At 46.0% G+C, this 20438-nt stretch overlaps 1 protein-coding gene across 6 annotated transcripts in view; it reads left to right on the forward strand.

Annotated features, from left to right (window-relative positions):
• Window positions 1-20438, forward strand: part of col12a1b (collagen, type XII, alpha 1b) — a 75026-nt gene that overhangs the window by 25926 nt on the left and 28662 nt on the right. For 5 of the 6 annotated variants that reach the window (XM_086060556.1, XM_086060558.1, XM_086060557.1 and 2 more), the window contains 20 exons: window positions 1752-1901; window positions 2111-2230; window positions 2638-2802; window positions 2875-3021; window positions 5325-5467; window positions 9146-9278; window positions 10567-10712; window positions 10795-10924; window positions 13084-13220; window positions 15159-15288; window positions 15403-15542; window positions 16339-16471; window positions 16561-16578; window positions 17527-17666; window positions 18544-18673; window positions 18763-18902; window positions 19235-19364; window positions 19478-19617; window positions 19691-19820; window positions 19892-20031. In XM_086060556.1, coding sequence (XP_085916682.1) covers window positions 1752-1901; window positions 2111-2230; window positions 2638-2802; window positions 2875-3021; window positions 5325-5467; window positions 9146-9278; window positions 10567-10712; window positions 10795-10924; window positions 13084-13220; window positions 15159-15288; window positions 15403-15542; window positions 16339-16471; window positions 16561-16578; window positions 17527-17666; window positions 18544-18673; window positions 18763-18902; window positions 19235-19364; window positions 19478-19617; window positions 19691-19820; window positions 19892-20031 — 2642 coding nt within the window. The remainder of the gene's footprint in view (window positions 1-1751; window positions 1902-2110; window positions 2231-2637; window positions 2803-2874; window positions 3022-5324; window positions 5468-9145; window positions 9279-10566; window positions 10713-10794; window positions 10925-13083; window positions 13221-15158; window positions 15289-15402; window positions 15543-16338; window positions 16472-16560; window positions 16579-17526; window positions 17667-18543; window positions 18674-18762; window positions 18903-19234; window positions 19365-19477; window positions 19618-19690; window positions 19821-19891; window positions 20032-20438) is intronic. The other variant, XM_086060555.1, reaches the window with a different exon arrangement.

Raw genomic sequence — 20438 nt, forward strand, 5'->3', positions numbered from 1 at the left:
TGAGGGCTGTTTGGCTCACCTCGCCGCTTTTTCTCCATCAGCCTTCACGGACGTGCAGCCGCCCCAGATGTGCGCAAGCGTCCACGCAAACGTCGTTTGGGAAGCGCAGTTTGGAAGCGTGACCCCAAACCGGCGCCGCACATGTTACATATTTGGACCGTCCTGAACTCCAGTGTCTTCGGCATGTTCATTGTGGAGAAACGTCGCTGCCGCCAGAAAAACGCTCCCTGCTCGCAATTACCACCCATGGCAGAGAGGAAGTCTGAAATGTTAGCTGCCATTTAGCTTGGCAATGGGGTACAAACTGCTAACTAGTGAATTAAGGAGTGTATCAATGGAGTAAAAAAAAAAAAATGATATCGCCAAAGAAGGGAGCAATGTAGTACGTACGTAGAAATAATGTCAAAAAATGGACTCGGACTCAACCAAAGATCCGCGTTTGCTATTCGCATTGACATTAGCCACTGAATGACCGATTCAACACAAATTAGCTACTCGATGTTCTAGTCCAACAAATGCAAAATCAAATTTGATCAAAATGGTAAATGTTTGCTGATAAAACGCTTTGATCAGTTTTTCAGTTTATCAAACTCCGTTTCGTTTGTTTCTAGGGCAGCGTTAGCCGGCCAACTGCGTGACGTTAGCCGGCCAAATATGTAGCAGCTTACGTAGCTTTTCATGCATGTGCACTAATATAAATGGTAGCCTCAGCGTTAAAGAGTAAAGTGAGAATTGACCTTTTTAGAGTGAAGCAACCGCTATCTGCCATGTCAAAGAGTATAAAAGAATATTAAAAAAAACATTTGAAAATGGTGTCTACCGTGAAATTGAGTGTCGCCAAAGCGAGCTCGACACATGTTCCATATTTGGCGCGTCTCGACCTGTTGTGTCTTCGGCGTGTTGATCATGGAGAAATGTCATCGCCGTCGCCGTCGCCGTCTCCTCCGACACTGGAAAAAGCTGACAATTACGTACGGCCCGTTAATGATGCGGAATGTCGGCTACCCCCGAGAATTGGTGCATGCGCGCCGCTCGGAAAATGTTACGCCGCTCTCAGGGCCCGAGGACACGCTTGACCCCGGGCGGGAATTTGCGCCCTAATGGGGAGCAGACGCGCGGACGACCTGCTACCGGAGCGGCGCGCTCTGACGGGTCCGAGCCATCCGACGGAGTTGGGAATGGAGCTCCTGAGAATCTACGGCAGCGGCGTCAAACTTGTTCTGATTGTGGCCATGAAATCAAACCACATCGACACAATAGGAAATAAATACGCCGGCTCTCATTCTTCCACGATAACAAACAAATGATGTCGGAACTACTTTTTGCCAGTTGCATGTCATGTCATCGGCGGAAAATCCCAGTTACGACGTTAGTCACGTTAGTAACGACATGTGCTCAACCTCCATGTTTGCATCTGCTGTCCTCTAACTTGTCATTTGCACCCTCCAGATTTTAAAAGGCTCGCCGCGCAGCCGCCATTTCTCAGCCCAACAGGTTTTCCGGAGCCACCAAATGGCGAAATAATCCGGAAGATCAGCCGTGGATCAGCGAAACGTCGCCGGATGCGAACACAAGCAAAAAGGCTGCCAAAGTGTTGTGAATGTTGACGCGTGTGATACATAAAGTGCTCCTTGTCTGGTCTCTGTGGTCTTTTCTTCCGGTTTTCCCACTCGTAAGATCTTGTGGCGCTTTGGGGAGCTGCCGGTTTTGCCACGCGGGCGCTCAGTTGTGCCTTTTGTCCTTGTCGCCAGACGTTCAGTGCAAGACCGCCACCAAGGCCGACATCGTTCTGCTGGTGGACGGCTCCTGGAGCATCGGTCGCATGAACTTCAAAACCATTCGCAACTTCATCAGTCGCATGGTCAGCGTCTTCGACATTGGCCCGGATAAAATCCAGATTGGTAATCCAGCTTCTTCAACACTTGATCAAAATGAAATAATAACCACGCAAAAAAAGAGACATTCTTACAGAAATTGACATGCCAAAATGTGTCAAATAGCTCCTAAATTCTGAATTTGGTGTCCAGATTGGTAATTCCCGTTCTTGAACAGGATATAAAAATGAAGTAAGTCAGCGCTGCCCACTGATTGGCTGTCACGTTTGGCGCAGGTCTGGCTCAGTACAGCGGCGACCCCAAGACCGAGTGGCACCTCAACGCCCACGCCACCAAAGCCTCCCTGCTGGATGCCATCGCCAACCTGCCGTACAAAGGAGGGAACACCATGACAGGTGACGCCTCGCACTTTGCAGGTTCTGGGTCTGAATCCCAGCCTCGTTCTTCCTGTGTGTAGTTTGCATTTTCGCCCTGTTGGTGAAATGACAGATTGTGCAGTTCTGGAGAGTGTTTAGTACTAATGAAGGATTATTTAATGTTCGGAAATGAGTCGGTAGTACGTGAGGAAGTATTTAGTGCTTGAAAGCGAGACAGGAAGTGGGCGTGTCGTGCTTGAGAGAGTATTGAGTACTAGAGAGACCAAAAGTTTCCTGCTGTGTAAATGTACATACGGTGGAGTGTGTGTCTGTTTTGGAAATGTTTCGAGGGGAAGCATCCAGAAATGCCTTTAACAGGCGCGCGTTGGGAGATTCCTGCTGATTGGCAGCTAACCGAATCCCCGTGTGTTGCCGCGGCGCCGCAGGAATGGCGCTGAGCTACATCCTGGAGAACAATTTCAAAGCTAACGTGGGACTGCGAGAAGAGTCGCGCAAGATCGGCATCCTCATCACAGACGGAAAGTCTCAGGACGAAATCGTCACCAACTCGCAGAACCTGCGAGACAGCGACATCGAGCTCTACGCCATCGGTCAGTTCTCTTTTTTTTTTGCGTGTGTCAAAAAAAACAACAGCATCAAGTAAAGCAAATCTGCTTTTCCAGGTGTGAAAAACGCAGATGAGAACGAGTTGCGCTCCATCGCCTCCGACCCCGACGAGATTCACATGTACAACGTCAACGACTTCAAGTTCCTGCTGGACATCGTCGACGACCTCACCGTCAACCTGTGCAACAGCGTCAAGGGCTCAGGTGGGAAAAACTCAGCGCACCTTTAACCATCCATCCATTCGGGCAGGGCTCGGCAACATTTGCTGTCTTTAGAGTCATTTCCGGCAAAATAAATAAAAACCTCTGTCTGGACTGGAGCCGTAAAACATTTGAAGATTGTGATGAAGGAAAAAAAAAAAAGAGCGTGTTAGTTAATGTCCTTTTTTGTACATTTTTAGATTTTTCAGCCTTTATCTGCTTTTTTTCTTCCTTTTTTGGTGTTTTTATGACTGTTTTTGACATTTTTTCTGCCTTTTTGTTGTGCTATCCATTTTCTGGCTTTTTTTTGGCACTTTTGTGTATATTTTATGGTCATTTTCAGGATTTCTTCTTTTGGGTTAGCTCACGTCATGTTTTGCGTATAGCAAATTAGATAAATAAATCAAGTTAGCGTCAATGGCAAAAAAATCTGAAGTGGTTCACTGCCACTGTCATATGGTGTTCCACAGGGTTCTATTTTGGAGCCCCTACTGTTTTCATTGTATTTGCTGCCCCTGGCTTCCATCTTAAGAAAATCTGGGTTTTCTTTTCACTGCTAGGCGGATGACATCTCGTGTTTTATAAATGAAATTGAGTTGAGCTCAACCCCGAGTGGTCACAAGATGATGTTTGTTGTCGTCAGACGTGGCTGAGCGTTGGGTCACGTTAGGTGAGAAGTGATGGCGTAACGTTCCTCATCTGTCGAAAGTTTGACAAAGAGGACTTTCAAAAGCAACACAATTTAGACTTTTATTAGCATCTCAAAAAAAAAAGTGATGTTCAATCTTTGCGGTTTTCCATGACCGAGAATCTCCACGGACATTTCGAAATCTATCAATTTGATCTTTTAGTGTTTTTGCAAAAGAAAAGTCAAGCAAGCAGCTGTGACCCGGTCGCCGTCGTTCTTGGCTGCTCTCGGTCAGATTTACACCCTTCCATAATTACGAGTCCTGCTGCACAGGTGGAAACTTCACAAAGTTTGCCTCTTCTGGAATTTTCGAAAGAGTGACAACATCATTACCCCCCCCCCCCCCCCCCCGGTTTTATTGTGTCTTTTAAAGGCACCCGAGGGGCCGTCACTCTTTACTCCATTCAGTTCACTTGATCACTTTTTGCTTCATTTTCAATCCAATTGACAACAACCACAGATGACAAAAGTACTCACACTTTGTACATTAGTATAAGTCAAGATATTGGATTAAACGACTGCTAAAAGTACGACTTGGGGTGCAAAAATCAATCGATTAATTGACACCTAATAAATTCAAATGTGATCGTCGATGGATCATTTTGAGATCTTGTTGAACTTAAAACGATGCAACTTTCAGCGTCGTCCAACATGAAAGCAAACTGATGAGCTTTGTGTTCTTTCAAAATAAGACACTTTCCACAATCTGATTGAACTTTTTTTGAAAGATTGCACGGACCAAACCAGGAACTGAATCATTGCCAATCATGTCCTGATTTTGAATGAATGGATTGAAATGAAACATCCGTCAGAAAATCAGCAAAAATGTTGCCCAAATGAAAATCAGATGTTGGCAAATGTCTTATTTTGAATAAAAAACCCACAAAGATGATCCATCTGTCCTAATGGAAGACGACACAAATCGGAGACGATTTACTGTTGGGAGGCTGAAATCCAAGGTCTCTAAACCATGATCAAATTGATTATCAAAATAGATGCCGATTAGTTTGGTTTGCGATTCATTGTAGGGATGGGAAAGTACCAGATATCTGTATTGAGTGCTCGTAAATGCTGCCAATACCAGCTACCGATACAGAGGGCAAAGAAAATCCGACATTGAGTAAGTCCCCTCGGCTGGAGTTGGGAAGAAAGTTTTAATTCGCAATGTTTTTTTTTTCATTTGTTAAATTAAATATTGTATATCAAAAGTATCACTACTGAATGAATACTCATACTAGTATTGGTCTGAAAAAAGTATTCCTAATTAGTTGTCACTTAATCAACTAACTGTTGCACCTCTAATATGAATACTGGACGACGCCAATGTTTCAAACTTATAGAAAGCACAGAACTTGAAAAAACAATAACAAAGTATTTGTCCTGTGTCACTCGGCACAGCAGCAATTTGTCGAACGGTGTCCACGGCACGTCCAGCTGCGAAAGCACAATCCACTTCTCGGAGTGGAACATTCCACTCAGCCACACTAAATCACTTTGGAGAGCAAATCTATAAAAAAGTGATTTACAGCGCCGAGGCGGCCAAACAGATGCCGACGTTGTTGTCAGATTTGTGGACGTCACGTTCACGCCCGTGCGCTGCTCCCCCCCTCCCCCGCAGGTGAACCGCTGGAAGCGCCCACCGACCTGGTGACCTCCGACGTCACCCACCGCTCCTTCCGTGCCACCTGGAACGCGCCACAAACGCCCGTCGACCGGTTCCGGCTTGTCTACGTTGATGTGGACGGAGGACCCGCGCGGGAGGTACGCACCAAAACAACTTGACACACAATTACAGTATACAGCGTTCCCTCGTTTTCCGCTGGGGTTCGGTTCCAAAAAATACCCGCAATAAATGAAATCCGCAAAGTCGTTAGCTTTATGTTTGACATTTATTATAAATGCTTTAAGGCTCTAAAACCCGTCACCACACAGTTTTATGCACTCTTCTCATCGAGCCATTTACATTTTCTCACATTTCTCCTAATTGTTGAAGTCATTCAGAATAGTTTGGGAAGCGAGTCCACATATTGAAATAGATCCAATAGGCCCGACTGAACTGCGCCGGGTTCGGCAACCGCTTTTCATGATCGGTTTGACCACGATTCCAAATTTGAAATCGCCGATAAGCCTTTCTTGACAATTGCACCATGTTTTATGCAGCACAGTCTCTTGTAGCACTGGATAGTCTCACACGACGCGGGCTTTTAGTCTCACTTGACCTCCGACCTCCCGACGGGGAGCTGGCTCTGGTCTTTCCCGTTTTTTATTGCCGGGATGATGTCATACGATAATCAAGCCGAGTCTCCTCTGGATCCACTTACGTCCGTCTCAAACTGCTCACGTGTGTTTACGTTGAACTGCAAAGCACTCGACTTATATCGTATTTACACGCCGCCTACTTTTTGTGAACTTCTTATCTACGCGGATTTACAAGCGGCCGCGGCGGAGTTTATTTCCAAATGGCGCCGACAAGAGATTTATTCGCATGAATGATGACTGCGCTACGTTTGCAAGATGCTGCTGGAATGCTACATTTGAACACATTTCAGACTTCATACGCCGCAGCAATAAAAACGCTCGTAGTTAGGTCAAAGTTCAATCTTTTTTTTTTCTTTCAGCGTTTAGCGACTAATGCAGCAGACGAGGATGACTTCATCGTTTGGGAATTTGGGTTTTAAAGTCACAGTATGTAACACGTAGGCGGGCACGTTTGCGATGGTTGGACCTGTTCAAACGGGGATTTCAAGTGTTTCATATTGTAAGTCATTCTTACTTTTAAAAGATGTTTTTAACAAATGGCAACCAGTTCAGGGCGTACCCCGTCTACTGCCCGAAGCCTGCTGGGATAGGCTCCAGCGCCCCCCCCCCCCCCCGCGACCTTTGTGAGGACAAGCGGTTAGGAAGACGGAGGGATGAATTATTAACTGGGACACAACAATTACAAATACACTTTGTTGTACCCATTTTTGGTCGAAATGGTTAAAAGAATCCAAATATTACAAGAGTGTTTGATGACGCAATCGTTGAGGTTTGCCCTGGAAAGGAGGAGAATGAAGGTTAGCCGTAGCAAGGCGGAGGATCTCTGCGTGAATGGGAGGGACCCGAGTGGAAGAGTGAGCTGACAGGGAGAAGACACCAAGAAGGTGGAGGAGCTGAAGTATTTAGGGTCAACGGTCCGGGAGCAATGGAGAGTGTGGGAAAGAAGTGAAGAAGCGTGCGCAGGCAGGATGGAGGAAAGTGTCAGGTGCGATAGAAGAGTTTCAGCTCGAATGAAAGGAAAGGAAAGGAAAGGTTGATCAAACTGTGGTGAGGCCAGCCATGTTGTTTAGTCTGGAGACGGTGCCACTGAGGAAAAGACGGGAGGCAGAGCGAGCTGGAGGTGCTGAGGTTGTCTTTGGGAGTGACCAGGACGGATAGAATCAGGAATTGCGTACGTCGGAGGGACAGCTCAGATGTTAGAGGCTTTGGAGATCAAGTCAGAGAGGCCGGACTCAGACGGTTTGGACATGTCCAGAGGAGGGACAGGAAGGATGCAGAAGGAGTTTTTCCAAATGCCAGGCAGAAGGTCTCGAGGAAGACCAAAGAGGACGTGAAGGAAGTTGGTGCGAGAGCAGAGGATGCAGAGGACGGGGTTCGATGGAGGCAACTGATTGGCCAGAAGGGAAAAGCCCAAAGGAAAAGGAGAATGTTGATGACGTAACACTTTACCCACCCCTGAGATAACAAATGCAAAAAATATGTTGAAACGTAAATTCCTTGACAGTTGCAACTTCCGTCACGTAATCAGCACAGAAAGACGGGACGTCACATCACAGATGTTTTCATAGTTTGATCATTTTCTGTCTGCGGGGTCGGCTGTCAAATCTTGTGAGGCAGGAAGTTCTTATTTGGAGAAGAAACAGATGCCGCTGACCACAGGTGGTAAAAACACTCACGCGTTTACGTGGAGTAAGCCACAAAAAAAGAAAAAGAGATTAGTTGACAAAAAAAAGAGAAAAAGTGAAGATTTCATTTCAATCGTACAATGGTTCTTTTCATATTGTGATATGGCAACACGCTCGCTCGCGGTTGTCTCCGACTGCCAGAATCGAAAGAAGGCTATCCAAAAATAAATGAAGAGATGTAATGTGGAATGAAAAGAGAACTGGCAGCAGTAATGGAGTATTTATATTTATGTTATTTTTTTCATTTTGATTTAACCTTTTTTTTTTAACCAGGTAAGCCTGGTAACCCTAACCTAAGTATAAGACAAAGAAGAGAAAGACACTCGTGCTTATATTAACAATAACAATAATTTCCTGAATCTTGTTTTTGAACAAAGACGCTGTCGTGGGACAAATGAGTTTGAGTTTGTTTTGTAGGGCGTTCCAATCATTTGCTGCTGCGAATGGAAAGGAATTACGGCCAAATGTCGTGAGTGTTTTTGGAGGGATCAACTTAATGAGCCCACTGGACCCGGTGCTGTAAATGTTCTGAGCAAGATGAAGAAGCGATGACAGACAGGAGGGTGTCATGCCAAGAAAGGTTTTATAGATAAAGACAAACCAGTGATGAAGTCGCCGTGCTTGGAGCGATGGCCTGCTCGCTCATTTGTAAAGATAACCTTGGTGAGTCTGAAATTAAGCATTTGTCACAAGTCGGACAGCTGAATGAAAAGAGGGTGTCCAGTTTTTTAACTCATTCACTCGCAGCCATTTTCGCTGAAGCAATCCCCTTCACTCCCGGCTGTTTGACTGGATTTGGACGGATTTTGCAAGGCCCACAGAATATCGTGTTGTATTGCTATAAAAAAAAAAACATGAAACCTATCAAAAGAAAGATTCGAGTCTCTTCTTTCATCAGGAAAAAAAGTCTATTTCTATTTGTTTCCGTTTTGCAGCAATTAGCATTACAATATAGCTAACATAGTCAACAAAGGTGGCAATGCAGACCTGTTTATTGTCCATTGCGGTGATGACTTCATCCAGGACCTTCTTTGGAGCTGCAACACAGCCACGGCCTTGCCGGAAACAGGACTGCAAATCGGAGAGGATGTGATTGGAACTTTGGAGAATGCTCGGCTGGTTATGCATCAGCCTTTCCAAAAATGGGGCTAAACATGGCCGTTTTCTTTGGATCTGTGTCAGAACCCCCTTTGAAAAGCGGGGACACCCATTGCTGACTTCCAATCGGGTTGCCTGCAAAGGCATATTGAATAGTTTTGAAACGGCAATAATATGAGCAGCGGCTTTCGAGAGCATGGGTTCTAAAAGCCGTCGGAACCGGCAGATTCGTCGGTGTCCAGTTTCATCAGTTCATCGCTTACTTCACGGACAGAAAAAGGCGTGAAGGAGAACCCCAGGAGTGCTGGATGAAGATGGCGACAGACCTGCGACAACTGGGTCAAAGCGACACGCTGGGAAAAATGGCTGTTGAGCGTTTGTGCTTTTCTTGCCGCAGATGCTGCTGGACGGCGCCACCACGTCGACGGTGTTGGACGATCTGAAGCCGCTGACGCAATACGCGCTGAGCGTCTACTCGCTGCTGGGAGACGACGGCAGCAGCGAGCCGCTGGTGGGCCGCGAGACCACCTGTAAGCACTCGCCCTCCTCGCCCTCGGCTCGCGCGTTGCCGCCGCGAAAGTCGAGCTTGAAAGAGAAGCGCCGAAACTTTTAACGACGGGCTTTCTTCCATTCCTCGGCCGCTGTTTGCGTGATCTTCTTCTTGCCTCGATGGCCAAACATTTCTGCTCTTAGCACGTCAAGCTAGCGTCTGATCTGAGGCGGGCGACTGTCACGTAAAGCTGGTCCCGTGACGCGATGCTGTCGGCATGTCGCGGCTGACTGGGAACTTCAAGCGGACTTTCATGTAAAGATGCATAAAGTGCTTTTATGACTCGAGGATTTTTCCTGGCTCCATTCGAGTGGAAGCGTTCCAATCGCGCGCTCTCACTGGCTCAAGCTAACTTTTTCTGTGAAGTAGCAACATGCTTTTAGTTGATTTTTTTTTTTTTTTACATACTAAAATACAAAGTACAAATACAGGATCTCTCTTTGCTATTTTAGTAACTATAAACAGCAAATTAAAGGGCAAAGGAGGGAAGCCCGGACTTCCCTCTCCCCAGCCACTTGGTCCAACTCCGCCGGAGGAATTTCCTCGCCAGTCGAGAGAGCGGCCAACGTCTTAAGACGTCTTGTCCATCAAATCCATCCAATGGAAAGTAGCTCCTAAATGTGCACGTTGTAACTTTTCATTTCAAGGTCCTCAACAATTCATCAATTAGCTGACAAGTAATCCATTACCAAAGCAATCTGCAACTATTTTGACAAGCGATTAATCATTTTTCAGACATTGTTAAGCTTAATATTATTGAAATCCTCTGATTTGATTTGATCAACAGTAAATATTATTTGATTTCTGTTGTTCTCTATGAAAGCAGACAGATTATCTTTCACACACAATTTTTTTTTTGCAAACATCTGCTTTAACTTTGGAAAACAATGATCAGCATTTCTGCCAATTTTCTGACCGACGTTATGGACCAAAATAGAAACGTCGTCATGAATGTACAGGAAAAAATAATAGTCGGTTTGTTTGACCAACCTGTAATCGAACCGGAAGCAGCCTCAGCAAAGACGGATAGTAATGGAAACTAAATGCTTCATACGATTTAATGGATGGAATTATCAGTAAGCAATTCCAACACATTACTCGCGACTTGTCTTCTTTGATGAGGTTAGGGGCAACTTCCAACTGTTTCCGATACAGCGCCACCTCCAGGCGTATTACCGTAATTGCTGTTAAAAATAGTCCCCAAGCAGTCATAACGGTTTTTGTGAAAAACCATCTAGGTCCTTGACAGCCTTTGCGTCCCCTTCCAGTGCCGCTGCCGGCCGTCACGTCCATGAAAGTCTACGACGAGACCATGAGCTCCATGAGGGTTCGCTGGCAGCCGGTGGGCGGAGCCAGTGGCTACATCGTGCTCTACCAATCCATCAACGGCACCGGGCCTCAGCTTGACAAAGAGGTAAAGGCCACAAGCGCGAAGACGCTCGCCGGACAAATGCAACGAGGCGCTCTAATCCGACTTCCCGGCCGTCCATTCGCAGGTGCGAGTACGAGCCGACGTGAGCGACATTCAGTTGGGGCAGCTGCTCCCCAACACGGCGTATTCCGTCTCCGTCTTGGCTCAGCACGGAGAAGCCGTCAGCCAGCCCATGAAGAGCACCGGAGTCACGGGTATGTACGCTCACTCGGCTCTTTGGAACTTGACGAGGTCTCCAGTCTCAAGTGTAAACTTTCAAGCCAGTCTCAAGTTAACGCCTTTATAAACACGTTCTCTTTCAAATATTGCCGTGGTCCCAAAAACATATTTATACGTTTTTTTTTTAATGCTAGAGCATACAGAAGACTTTGATGCAGCCTGTGAACTGAAGCGAATGCTTGAATAAATTAGTATTACAAAAACGGCCAGCAGGTGGCAGCAGAGTATAAGAGATCAGCCATGTTGCAACAAGCTATTTTCCTCAGTGTTTTCAACAGGTTTTTGAATCATGAGGAAACAGCTAGAAAGAAGAGAGTCAAATCTTTCTTTTGGTAGGGTCGTGTTTTTATAGCAATAGAACACAATATTCTGTGGGCCTTGCAAAATCAGCCGGGAGAGAAGGGGGTTGCTTCAGTCCAAATGGCTGTCAGTCATTGAGTTAATCAAGTGAAGTCCCAACTAAAATACAAATATGTCACAAATCATCCAGTCTTGGTATTCGCTCACCTGTCTTGACTGGCAGATGAACATTCACTGCCATTGACCCCAAGGCGGTATTGTGACCCGTTTTGGGCCTTTTGATGGTTCTGACCAAGCCATTCAAAATGAAATACTGCCCACGGGTTGACGGCTGCAGTCGTCGGGAAAGATCCAATTTTGTCGTACTCTTGGCTCAAAGTCTCCGCTCCGAGTCTTCCCAAAGGTGTTCTTTCAGCTTGGAGGTCAAGAATCCGTGCAGAGCCGTCCACCCAACTTGCGTTGTGCAAACTGTTCCCACAAACTAGGGAACATGGAATTGTCCGAAATGCCTTCAGAACATTTAGAGTTCCGTTCAACAATATTTAGCTTTTCGATGTCTTGCTTTCAACTTTGTGGGAGCCGCCTTTCCTGTTGCAACATGACACGATGCAAGAACTGTGAAGACACGGATGAAAGAGTTTGCTGTCTGACCTTAACAGAGCCTTGACCCGCTTAGAGCACCCTTGGGAAGAGTTAGATCAGAAATTGGGAACCAGGCCTCGATGTTTGTGGAATTTAGTCAAAGACATGGAATGAGCACTTCAAAGGGCTCCCGGACAACAACAACAAAAAGTAGAAGAAGGGACTTTGGCCTTTTTCCTGCCAGGGGTCACCACGGCAGGTCATGCGCGTGATTTGTTTTGACGGCGGATGCCCTTCCTGACGCAACACATCATTTTTAGCCGGCTTTGGGACCGAATCCTCCCGAAGAAATAAATTCAAGACCAAACATGACTGATGTTCGTGACCTCATCTTCTGCCCGCACTGCACTTCCCGCCAATCATTTCTGCATTTGAGATATTTAAGTCCAGTTTTTAGGGCAAGTGACGCCATTTGAAACGTCATTTTGATGCATCAAGCTTAGAAAACCCCAACAAATGTCACCTCATACCAGCTCATTGGTGGATATTTTCAACTGAAACTTATCAGCCAATCAGAGAAGGGCTTCCCTATTTAGCAGACCAAACCAGGAAATATGTTGACAAATAATCAAGTTGTACTGTTTTTGACACCAAAAAAACTCAGGTTCAGGTGAGTGAACACTTTTGGCAAGATCGTGGGTAGAAATATATTTTTCCAGATTTGGAAATGCCAGCGTTTGATATAGAAGTGGAAAATGACGGCTTGTGTTGATAGCAAGCTGAAGTCAGCAAAGAGTTCAACTGCACCTGGCAGGAAACTTTTTGGGGGGATTGTTCAGCGTAAATTCAGGCATCTCTGTTAAAAAAAAAAGAGAAAAGAAAAAAAGTGGTGTTTTCTTTCAAGAATGTTCCACACGTTAGAAATGCTGCCACGGTATGTAAACGTGTGCGCGCGGCGCCAGTGAGTGGCGTCCCCCACCACCGCTATCGATTTGGAAATCAAATCCAGATGATGTTTGTGCTGTCGTCTTGCTTTCAAAATGGATTCCCATACCGTTCCCACTTAGTGATGTCATCCAAGTGCCAGAATATAACAAGTGATGTCACTCATTACTTTCAATTACTATAGGATTACTTTGATACCGAATATATGAATAAAGAAAATAAATATTGATCTAATATTTTCCTGTTGAGCACGTCATGATTTCTTATTTATTTTTTACTTTGTGTTGCCTCCCTGGGTGCCCCGCAGTGCCCATGCCGCCCGCCGGCGCCCTAAGGATCAGCGGCGTGACTCACAGCAGCATGAAGCTCAACTGGGACGCGGCGCCCGGCCTGGTGCGCAAGTACATCATCACCTACAAGCCCGAGGACGCCGACGCCAAAGAGGTGCGTTGACCTCCAGCGCCGTCGTTCCAGAAGACAATCGGCAGGCGTCCCTTTTTTTAAATGTGCCGGCTCGTCTGCAAAGTTGCCAACTCTCGGTCTAACATGCCTTCACGCACCAAAATACAGCCAAAAATGATTGGGTTTTTTTGTATTGTATTTCTGTAGCGTGACGGCTAAAGTCACACGTGTTTTTTCAATTTCTGTCTTTAGATTTCTGAATTTTAATTCCTGAGTTTGAATTGGATTTTTTTCTTATTAGAATTTGTGAGTAGAGATGACAGAATTTCAATTTTTGTTTGAATTCAAATTTCTAAATTTTGAATTAGAATTTCTAAATTAGAATTTCTCATTTTGGATTTCAGAATTTAAATTTTTGAGTTTGAATTGGAATTTCTAAAGTATACTCTAAAAACATTTGGGTCAGAAGTGCACCGATCCTCTACTTGGGTCAATTTGACCCAACGTTGAGTCAAGAAATGTTTTTTTATTTCTGTAGGGTGATTTTCACTTTTTGGGGCGGGGCCTGTAAACCACCATGGAGGGGGTTGCTGTGTGACAAATAGAGTTAAAAAAAAATTTTTTTGTTTTTTAAACTGAGAACTTCCCCTTTAAGCACTTCAAAGAATATTTCTACTTACTCAAGTGAACGTTTTTAGTAGCGTACTTGAGAGTTTTTAGTGAATGAGTTGGGTTTAGGAATAATTAAGTGACGTGGTTGTTCCGTGGACACGTAGCTGTTCAAGTTGTTGGGAAGGAAGGAAAGCCATTGCGTGGGATGAAGTTGTGGAAAGCGGAGAGGCCGGCGCGATGAGAGAGGCCTCTCTCCTCCTCCCCCGCCTCCCGTCAGCCCGCTGCCACTCCGTCCTCATTATTCCTCCTCCTCGCCCACGGGGAGGACAAAGCGTCTGGGACAAATCACGCGGCACGCCGGCACGCCGGGCGGACTTTTCCAGCCAGTCGTGATGGATGACACGAAGCAGCCCCGCTCGCTTGTCGACTTGGGGATTAGCGCCCGAGCCTCCCGCTCGCCTCCGTTGCCGCTTCCGCGCCGGACCGCGGCCAATTTTTGCCGTCTGCTGCCGCTCAGCGCCGTATATGTCGGCCTCCCGCCGAAATGGAAAAAAGCCTTCCGTGCATCAAGTGTGCTTTCACCTCCGCCAAATATGCTTCAGCGCATATGAGAACAAACTTCTCATTACACGGGAAAAACATCCATACTGTGTATATATGATGTAGTGGAAATTTGCTAATATTTAAAGCTCATTACAACTACCATGTTTTTTTTTTTAAAACATGAATAAGCATAAGGATTAGAAAAATCATGATTAAGTGGGTGTTTTGGCCAAAATGTGGTCATACGTTGCCTTCCCATAGATTGAATAGGTCAAATCTGCAAGTGGACATGTGCACAGCTGCTACGTTAACACACAGAACATACAACAATGTCAGTTCATCTTGCTAGTCTACTTGCTAAATGCTAAACATTTAACACAAAACATCATAAGTAGACTAACATAAATGAGCATAGATGCTACAGTAATTGCAAACACACGAGGAGCAGCAACACATTCAAATCCAAGCAGACAGCAATCCTCACGGAATCTTTTTGCCTTGTGGCAACAACTTTGAATCATTTATCGCAGCCTCTTTTTCTCGGTCTTAATTATGCTACATTTGTTCCAGTAGAGCTCAGTGCTGCCAGCTGGCTTGTTGTGGCCAAACGTGTTACTATACTAAAGGCGCAAAAGTCCAAATTCGGACTTGGATTTGTGAAAACCTCTGCATACGGATGTCTTCAAAATGTATGACATAGCGGCGGTGATATGGTTCCAGTTCACCGTATGATTAATGTTCGGGACTTGCAGCTATTACGCCGTCATTATAATCATCGTCTTGGCCTCAGTCCTAATGTTTGACAAGTTTTTTCCCCCACAACAGCTGGAAGTTTTCGGCGACGTCACCACCCTGGACGTGCCGGGCCTCACCTCCCAGACGGAGTACGACGTAGCCGTGACCCCCGTGTATGACGAGGGTCCCGGGAACCCCATGCTTGGAATGGCGGTCACGGGTCTGCTCTGCTTTTATTTTTTTTCTTTGCCTTCAGTGACCAAGTCAATGCGGAATGTTCCATTTTCCCAGCGGCTCTAACGTCACGTGCGCTCGTCCTGCTTTCTGTCAACAGACGTGGTTCCGGCACCCAAGAACCTCAGGTTCTCCGACGTGGACCTGACCTCCTTCAGGGCCACGTGGGAGCACGGAGCGCCCGACGTGGCGCTCTACCGCATCGGCTGGGCCAAGAAAGGACACACTGACTTCCAGTCTGTAAGCTGCACACACACACACACACACACACACACACACACACACACACACACACATGCGTGCACACGGGTAACCGTCAGATTTAATTCAATTATATTCAAATTCGGGATGTCAGGCATTTTTTAATCGTAATTAATCGCATGACTTCAATAGTTAACTCACGATTAACTGGAAATTGTATATCTGTTCTAAATGTACAATAAAATATAAAGTTTTCATACTCTTGTTAACATAAAAGTGGAAAAAAAATGTAACTAATAGAAACATGGCTGCATCTTTAAGTCATTGATACAGTCATTTCATAATAATTCATAAAATTGAGTTAAAATTAAAAATATGTCATGTAAAAAACGAGTGTGATATTGATTTGTGTTGAGATCATTTTTCTGCCACTAGATGGCATTATTGCATTTCTAAAACATTGTTGACAGCTCAGTGCATTTTTCTTTTCATATTATCTTTAACATGAAGTAACTTGTGAAATTCTGCACATTTGTCAAAGTGTAAAATGCAACTTGATCCCCGTCTCCACCAATATATGCATTATTATTACATTTATTACTGCTAACATTTTGACGTGGACGTGTCTGCTGGAATTCCGCCAGCACAGGCTTTCCAAGTAAGGGGCGATTAACTCTAAATTAACACACACATTTTGCCACCCCAAGTTAAAATACCAAAATGTGCAACTGCAAAGCGTCGGTTTCATGTCTTCCAGTAGAGCTGAGTGTTGAAAATCAAATCCAAAGAGCTTACTTGCCGATTGTCACATTTTTTTGTGTCTGTCACCGCACAGTCCATCTTGGGCAACGACGAGACGTCACATCTTCTGGAGAACTTGGACCCGGACACCGAGTACACAGTCACCGTGACGGCCATCTACCCGGACGAGTCCGAAAGTGAAGACTTGATGGGAAACCAGCGCACGTGTGAGTTTGGAAATGTCACTCCGTATGTTGTTTTTTTTTTTTCACGAGTGTCGTGTACAGGCTGTAATGAGCTTGTTTTCTCTTTTTAGTGTTGAAGGCCTTGGACGGTATGTCAATGAAATGCTCCTGATGTTTTTTATCCTCACAACTGCATGCGTGTTCCTGTGTGTGTCCATCAAGTCCGACATTCTCGTCGGTCGATGACATCATGCACAAAACATCCATGACGCCATCCGTGCATCTTGTCCTTCTTATGGGAAAGTGTCAGTCTGCGGCAGGACACGTTGCCTTCAGACAATGTTGTTCGACGCTAAACGGATTGAAACAAACGTCAAATTTGGTTTTCTCTGACCAGCCAATCAGAGGACTCAAAATTGCTGACATCACCGAGGACTAGCTGAGGATTCATTTGAAATCTGATTGGTCGAAGAAACGGCTGCACGCTGCCAATGTAGTCTCTGTTGGCAGCACCGCTCATTTCTTGGGCCATGGGCAGATGACATTGACATGGCGACACATAGACACTGAAATCTGATTGGACACGCACCAAAAATCCAACTTACACACACTTGTAGTTGAAACCGTGTAGCAATGAAAAACGTCAATCACCTTGATTGATTCCCATTCATCCATCATGCGTCTCCAATTCATCTCATGTAACATCATTGCATCGTCACACCAGCTGTGACATCATCATCATTGTTGTCGTCATCATCATCGTCATCACCACCACCATCAGAAGTGTTGCATGTGTGACAAGAGGTTTGGTTGTTACAGAGCGATCATATGAACCCCAAAAATCGTTTTGTTCTTAAGTACTCGTCGCTCTGGTGACGTATTTGTACTTCATTGTAACTTAACACCTCTCGTCTCCGTTTGTGATCAATCCTTTGACACCAAACCTGCTTGATGATCATCGCTTCTTCCATGAAACTCTCAAGCGGAATTGTCACCATCTCATCTTCATCGTCATCGTCATCATCCCCATCCGCACCGCCATCCTCTCCAGTGCGTGCGCCTGACTTTTGTTTTTCTGTGTTTGTTGGCGGCCCCAGTGCGACCGGAGCCTCCTCGCAACATGCGAGTTTACAACGCCACCTTCAGTACCATGGCCGTCAAGTGGGACCCGGCCCCCGGACCCGTGCAGAACTACAAGATCCTCTACTCGCCGCTGGCTGGAGGCGAACCGCTCGTGGTACGTCAGCTCGCACCTCGCCGCTGCGCGTTGTTCTTATGGCCACTTTTGACCCTGCTCACGTGACATCACAACATCTGGAAAGTGTCGTACGCGATTGGGAAAATGCAACTCATCTTCCGCACATGCGGCTAAAGTCACACGTGTTTTTTCAATTTCTGTCTTTAGATTTCTGAATTTTAATTCTTATTAGAATTTGTGAGTAGAGATGACAGAATTTCAATTTTTGTTTGAATTCAAATTTCTAAATTTGAATTTGTGAGTATAGATTTCTGAATTTCAGTTCCTGAGTTTGAATTAGAATTTTGAATTAGAATTTCTGTTTGATTTTCATAATTACTCATTTTGAATTAGAATTTCTAAATTTGAATTTCTCATTTTGGATTTCAGAATTTCAATTTCTGAGTTTGAATTGGAATTTCTAAAGTATACTCTAAAAACATTTGGGTCAGAAGTGGACCGATCCTCTACTTGGGTCAATTTGACCCAACGTTGAGTCAAGAATTTTTTTTTTTAGTGTAAAACAACTCATAAATATTGGTCAGATCCTTTACTTGGGTCAGAAAATTGGCTCATTTTGTATAAAACAACCCGGAAAGTTGGGTCAAATTGAGCCATAAAGTGGATCGTCCATTTTTGATCCATAATTGGGTTACTTTTGACCCAACTGTTTTTAGAGTGTCGAATTTTTAATTTTCAATTCCCAATTTTGATTTAGAATTTGCAAACTAGAATTTCACATCTTGAGTTTGAATTAAAAGGTCCGTGTTTAAATTCAAATTAATTAATTAATCAACTTAATCCAAACTCAGATGGCACATAAATCTCTTCCTACGTAACTGATGTTGGCGGCATGTGTTATCTTCCACATGATCAGACTCAGGTGGGAGGCAAGAAGACCAGCACGGTCCTCCAGAAGCTGACGCCCGACACGCCGTACCGGGTCACCATGACCGCCATCTACCCCACCGGCCCCAGCAGAGATGTTTCGGCCGAAGGAAGAACCAGTGAGGAGCACGCGCTCATACGTGACACAAACGTTCATCTTCTTACTTACGAGGTGCCGTTCCAATATTGCGTGTGTCGCCCCCCGCAGAGCCTCTCGGCGGCGTGAGGAACCTTCAGGTGCTCAACCCGACCATGACCACGCTCAACGTGCGCTGGGAGCCGGCCGAGGGCCGCGTCAAGGAGTACAAGGTCATCTACGCTCCAGCCGCCGGAGGCGCCGAGAGCATGGTAGGACTGGTAGGACCACTGCCACCTTCCTGTGGGCGGGGCCATCGCCTGAGCCCAACCTGTGGAAGCACATCTGGCACATTCGCAATTTCACTTTCCCACTTTCAAGTCATCACTTTGAATAGGAATTTCGAGATGGCAAATTCTGAGTGTGTTTGAATTTAAATTTCTGAATGTCAATTTATGGGTTTAAATGAGATGTTCTAAATTTGAATATGTGAGTTGTTCCAACTCAGAAACTGAAATTGAAACGTAGATGTCCTTCCATAGCGACGGGCTGACGGATGACGTTGTGGTTTTTGTTTGGACTTGATTGTGGTGGTGGGTTTTAGGAGCAAGTGTCGGCCGGCACCACCAGCACCACCCTGAGGGGCCTGCAGCCCGACACCCTCTACACCGTCACCCTGGTGCCCGTCTATGCTGAGGGCGATGGCAAGATCATGTCAGAAAACGGAAGGACAAGTAAGAGCGACGTTTTTTTGGGACGCCAAACATTTGCCTCGCGGATGTTCGCTGGCGAGTTGATGACGTCGTCCACAATGTTGAGCCTGATTCTGGCGGTGTGTGACGTTCAGGGCCCCTGGGCGGCGTGAAGAGCATGCAGGTGACCAACCCGACCATGACCTCGCTCAACGTCAAGTGGGACCCGGCCGACGGAGCCGTCCGCTTGTACAAAGTCTTCTTCGTTCCGGTTGCCGGCGGCCGCGAGGAGATGGTGAGAATGCCGCTCGGTGAAGCGCAAGCGAGGCCCGGCAACGGGCTTTTATTGACTGCATGACTTTCTGCAGGAGCAATTTCCTGCCACCACCACCGACACCATCCTCAGGAACCTTCTGCCCGACACCGCCTACTCCGTGTCCGTGTTGCCCGTCTACCCGGCCAGGGAGGGAAAACGCCAGACTGAGACTGGAAAAACTCGTGAGTCAACGCAATGATATGATGAAGATGTCAACTTTGAAACAAAACTTACCAATATATTCTTCCTGCAGTACCTCTGGGCGGCGTTGGCAGAATGCAGGTGACCAACCCGACCATCACCACCCTCACGGCCACCTGGAACCCCGCCGACGGGAACGTTCAGGGCTACAAAGTCATCTACGTGCCGGAAGATGGCGGCTTGGAGATTGTGGTGAGTGCCAGCCGGCAATCTCAAACTCTATAGTAGGCACAGCTTAAAGGCCTAGATCCACCAATCCGACGTCGGCCAAATGTGACCGACGCCGTCGGCCCAGACGTCGGCACGTCTCGTAGAAAAGTGACATAAATACACACCTCGCCGACACCGACTATTACGTACATTCAGCGCATGCGCAAGAAGTAATTCCCCTCCGCACCATTGGTGGCGGTAGTCAGTATTCCTAAAGGCAACCGGCAACCTCTTTATGGGGGTGGGATATAACAACGTAAAGAACTCATACCGGTGTTGACAGCGGCGCCGGGGTCAACGCTGCGGTCATCTGGTGAAGCGAAAACGGGCGCTGGAACAAGCTTCTCGTTCCCAAACGCATGGACGATAAAGTTGAGTCGAGTTCAACA

This window comes from Leptonotus elevatus, chromosome 18, assembly GCF_054856555.1.
Source record: "Leptonotus elevatus isolate MCC_2025b chromosome 18, RoL_Lele_1.0, whole genome shotgun sequence".
NCBI classification, from domain to species: Eukaryota; Metazoa; Chordata; class Actinopteri; order Syngnathiformes; family Syngnathidae; genus Leptonotus; species Leptonotus elevatus.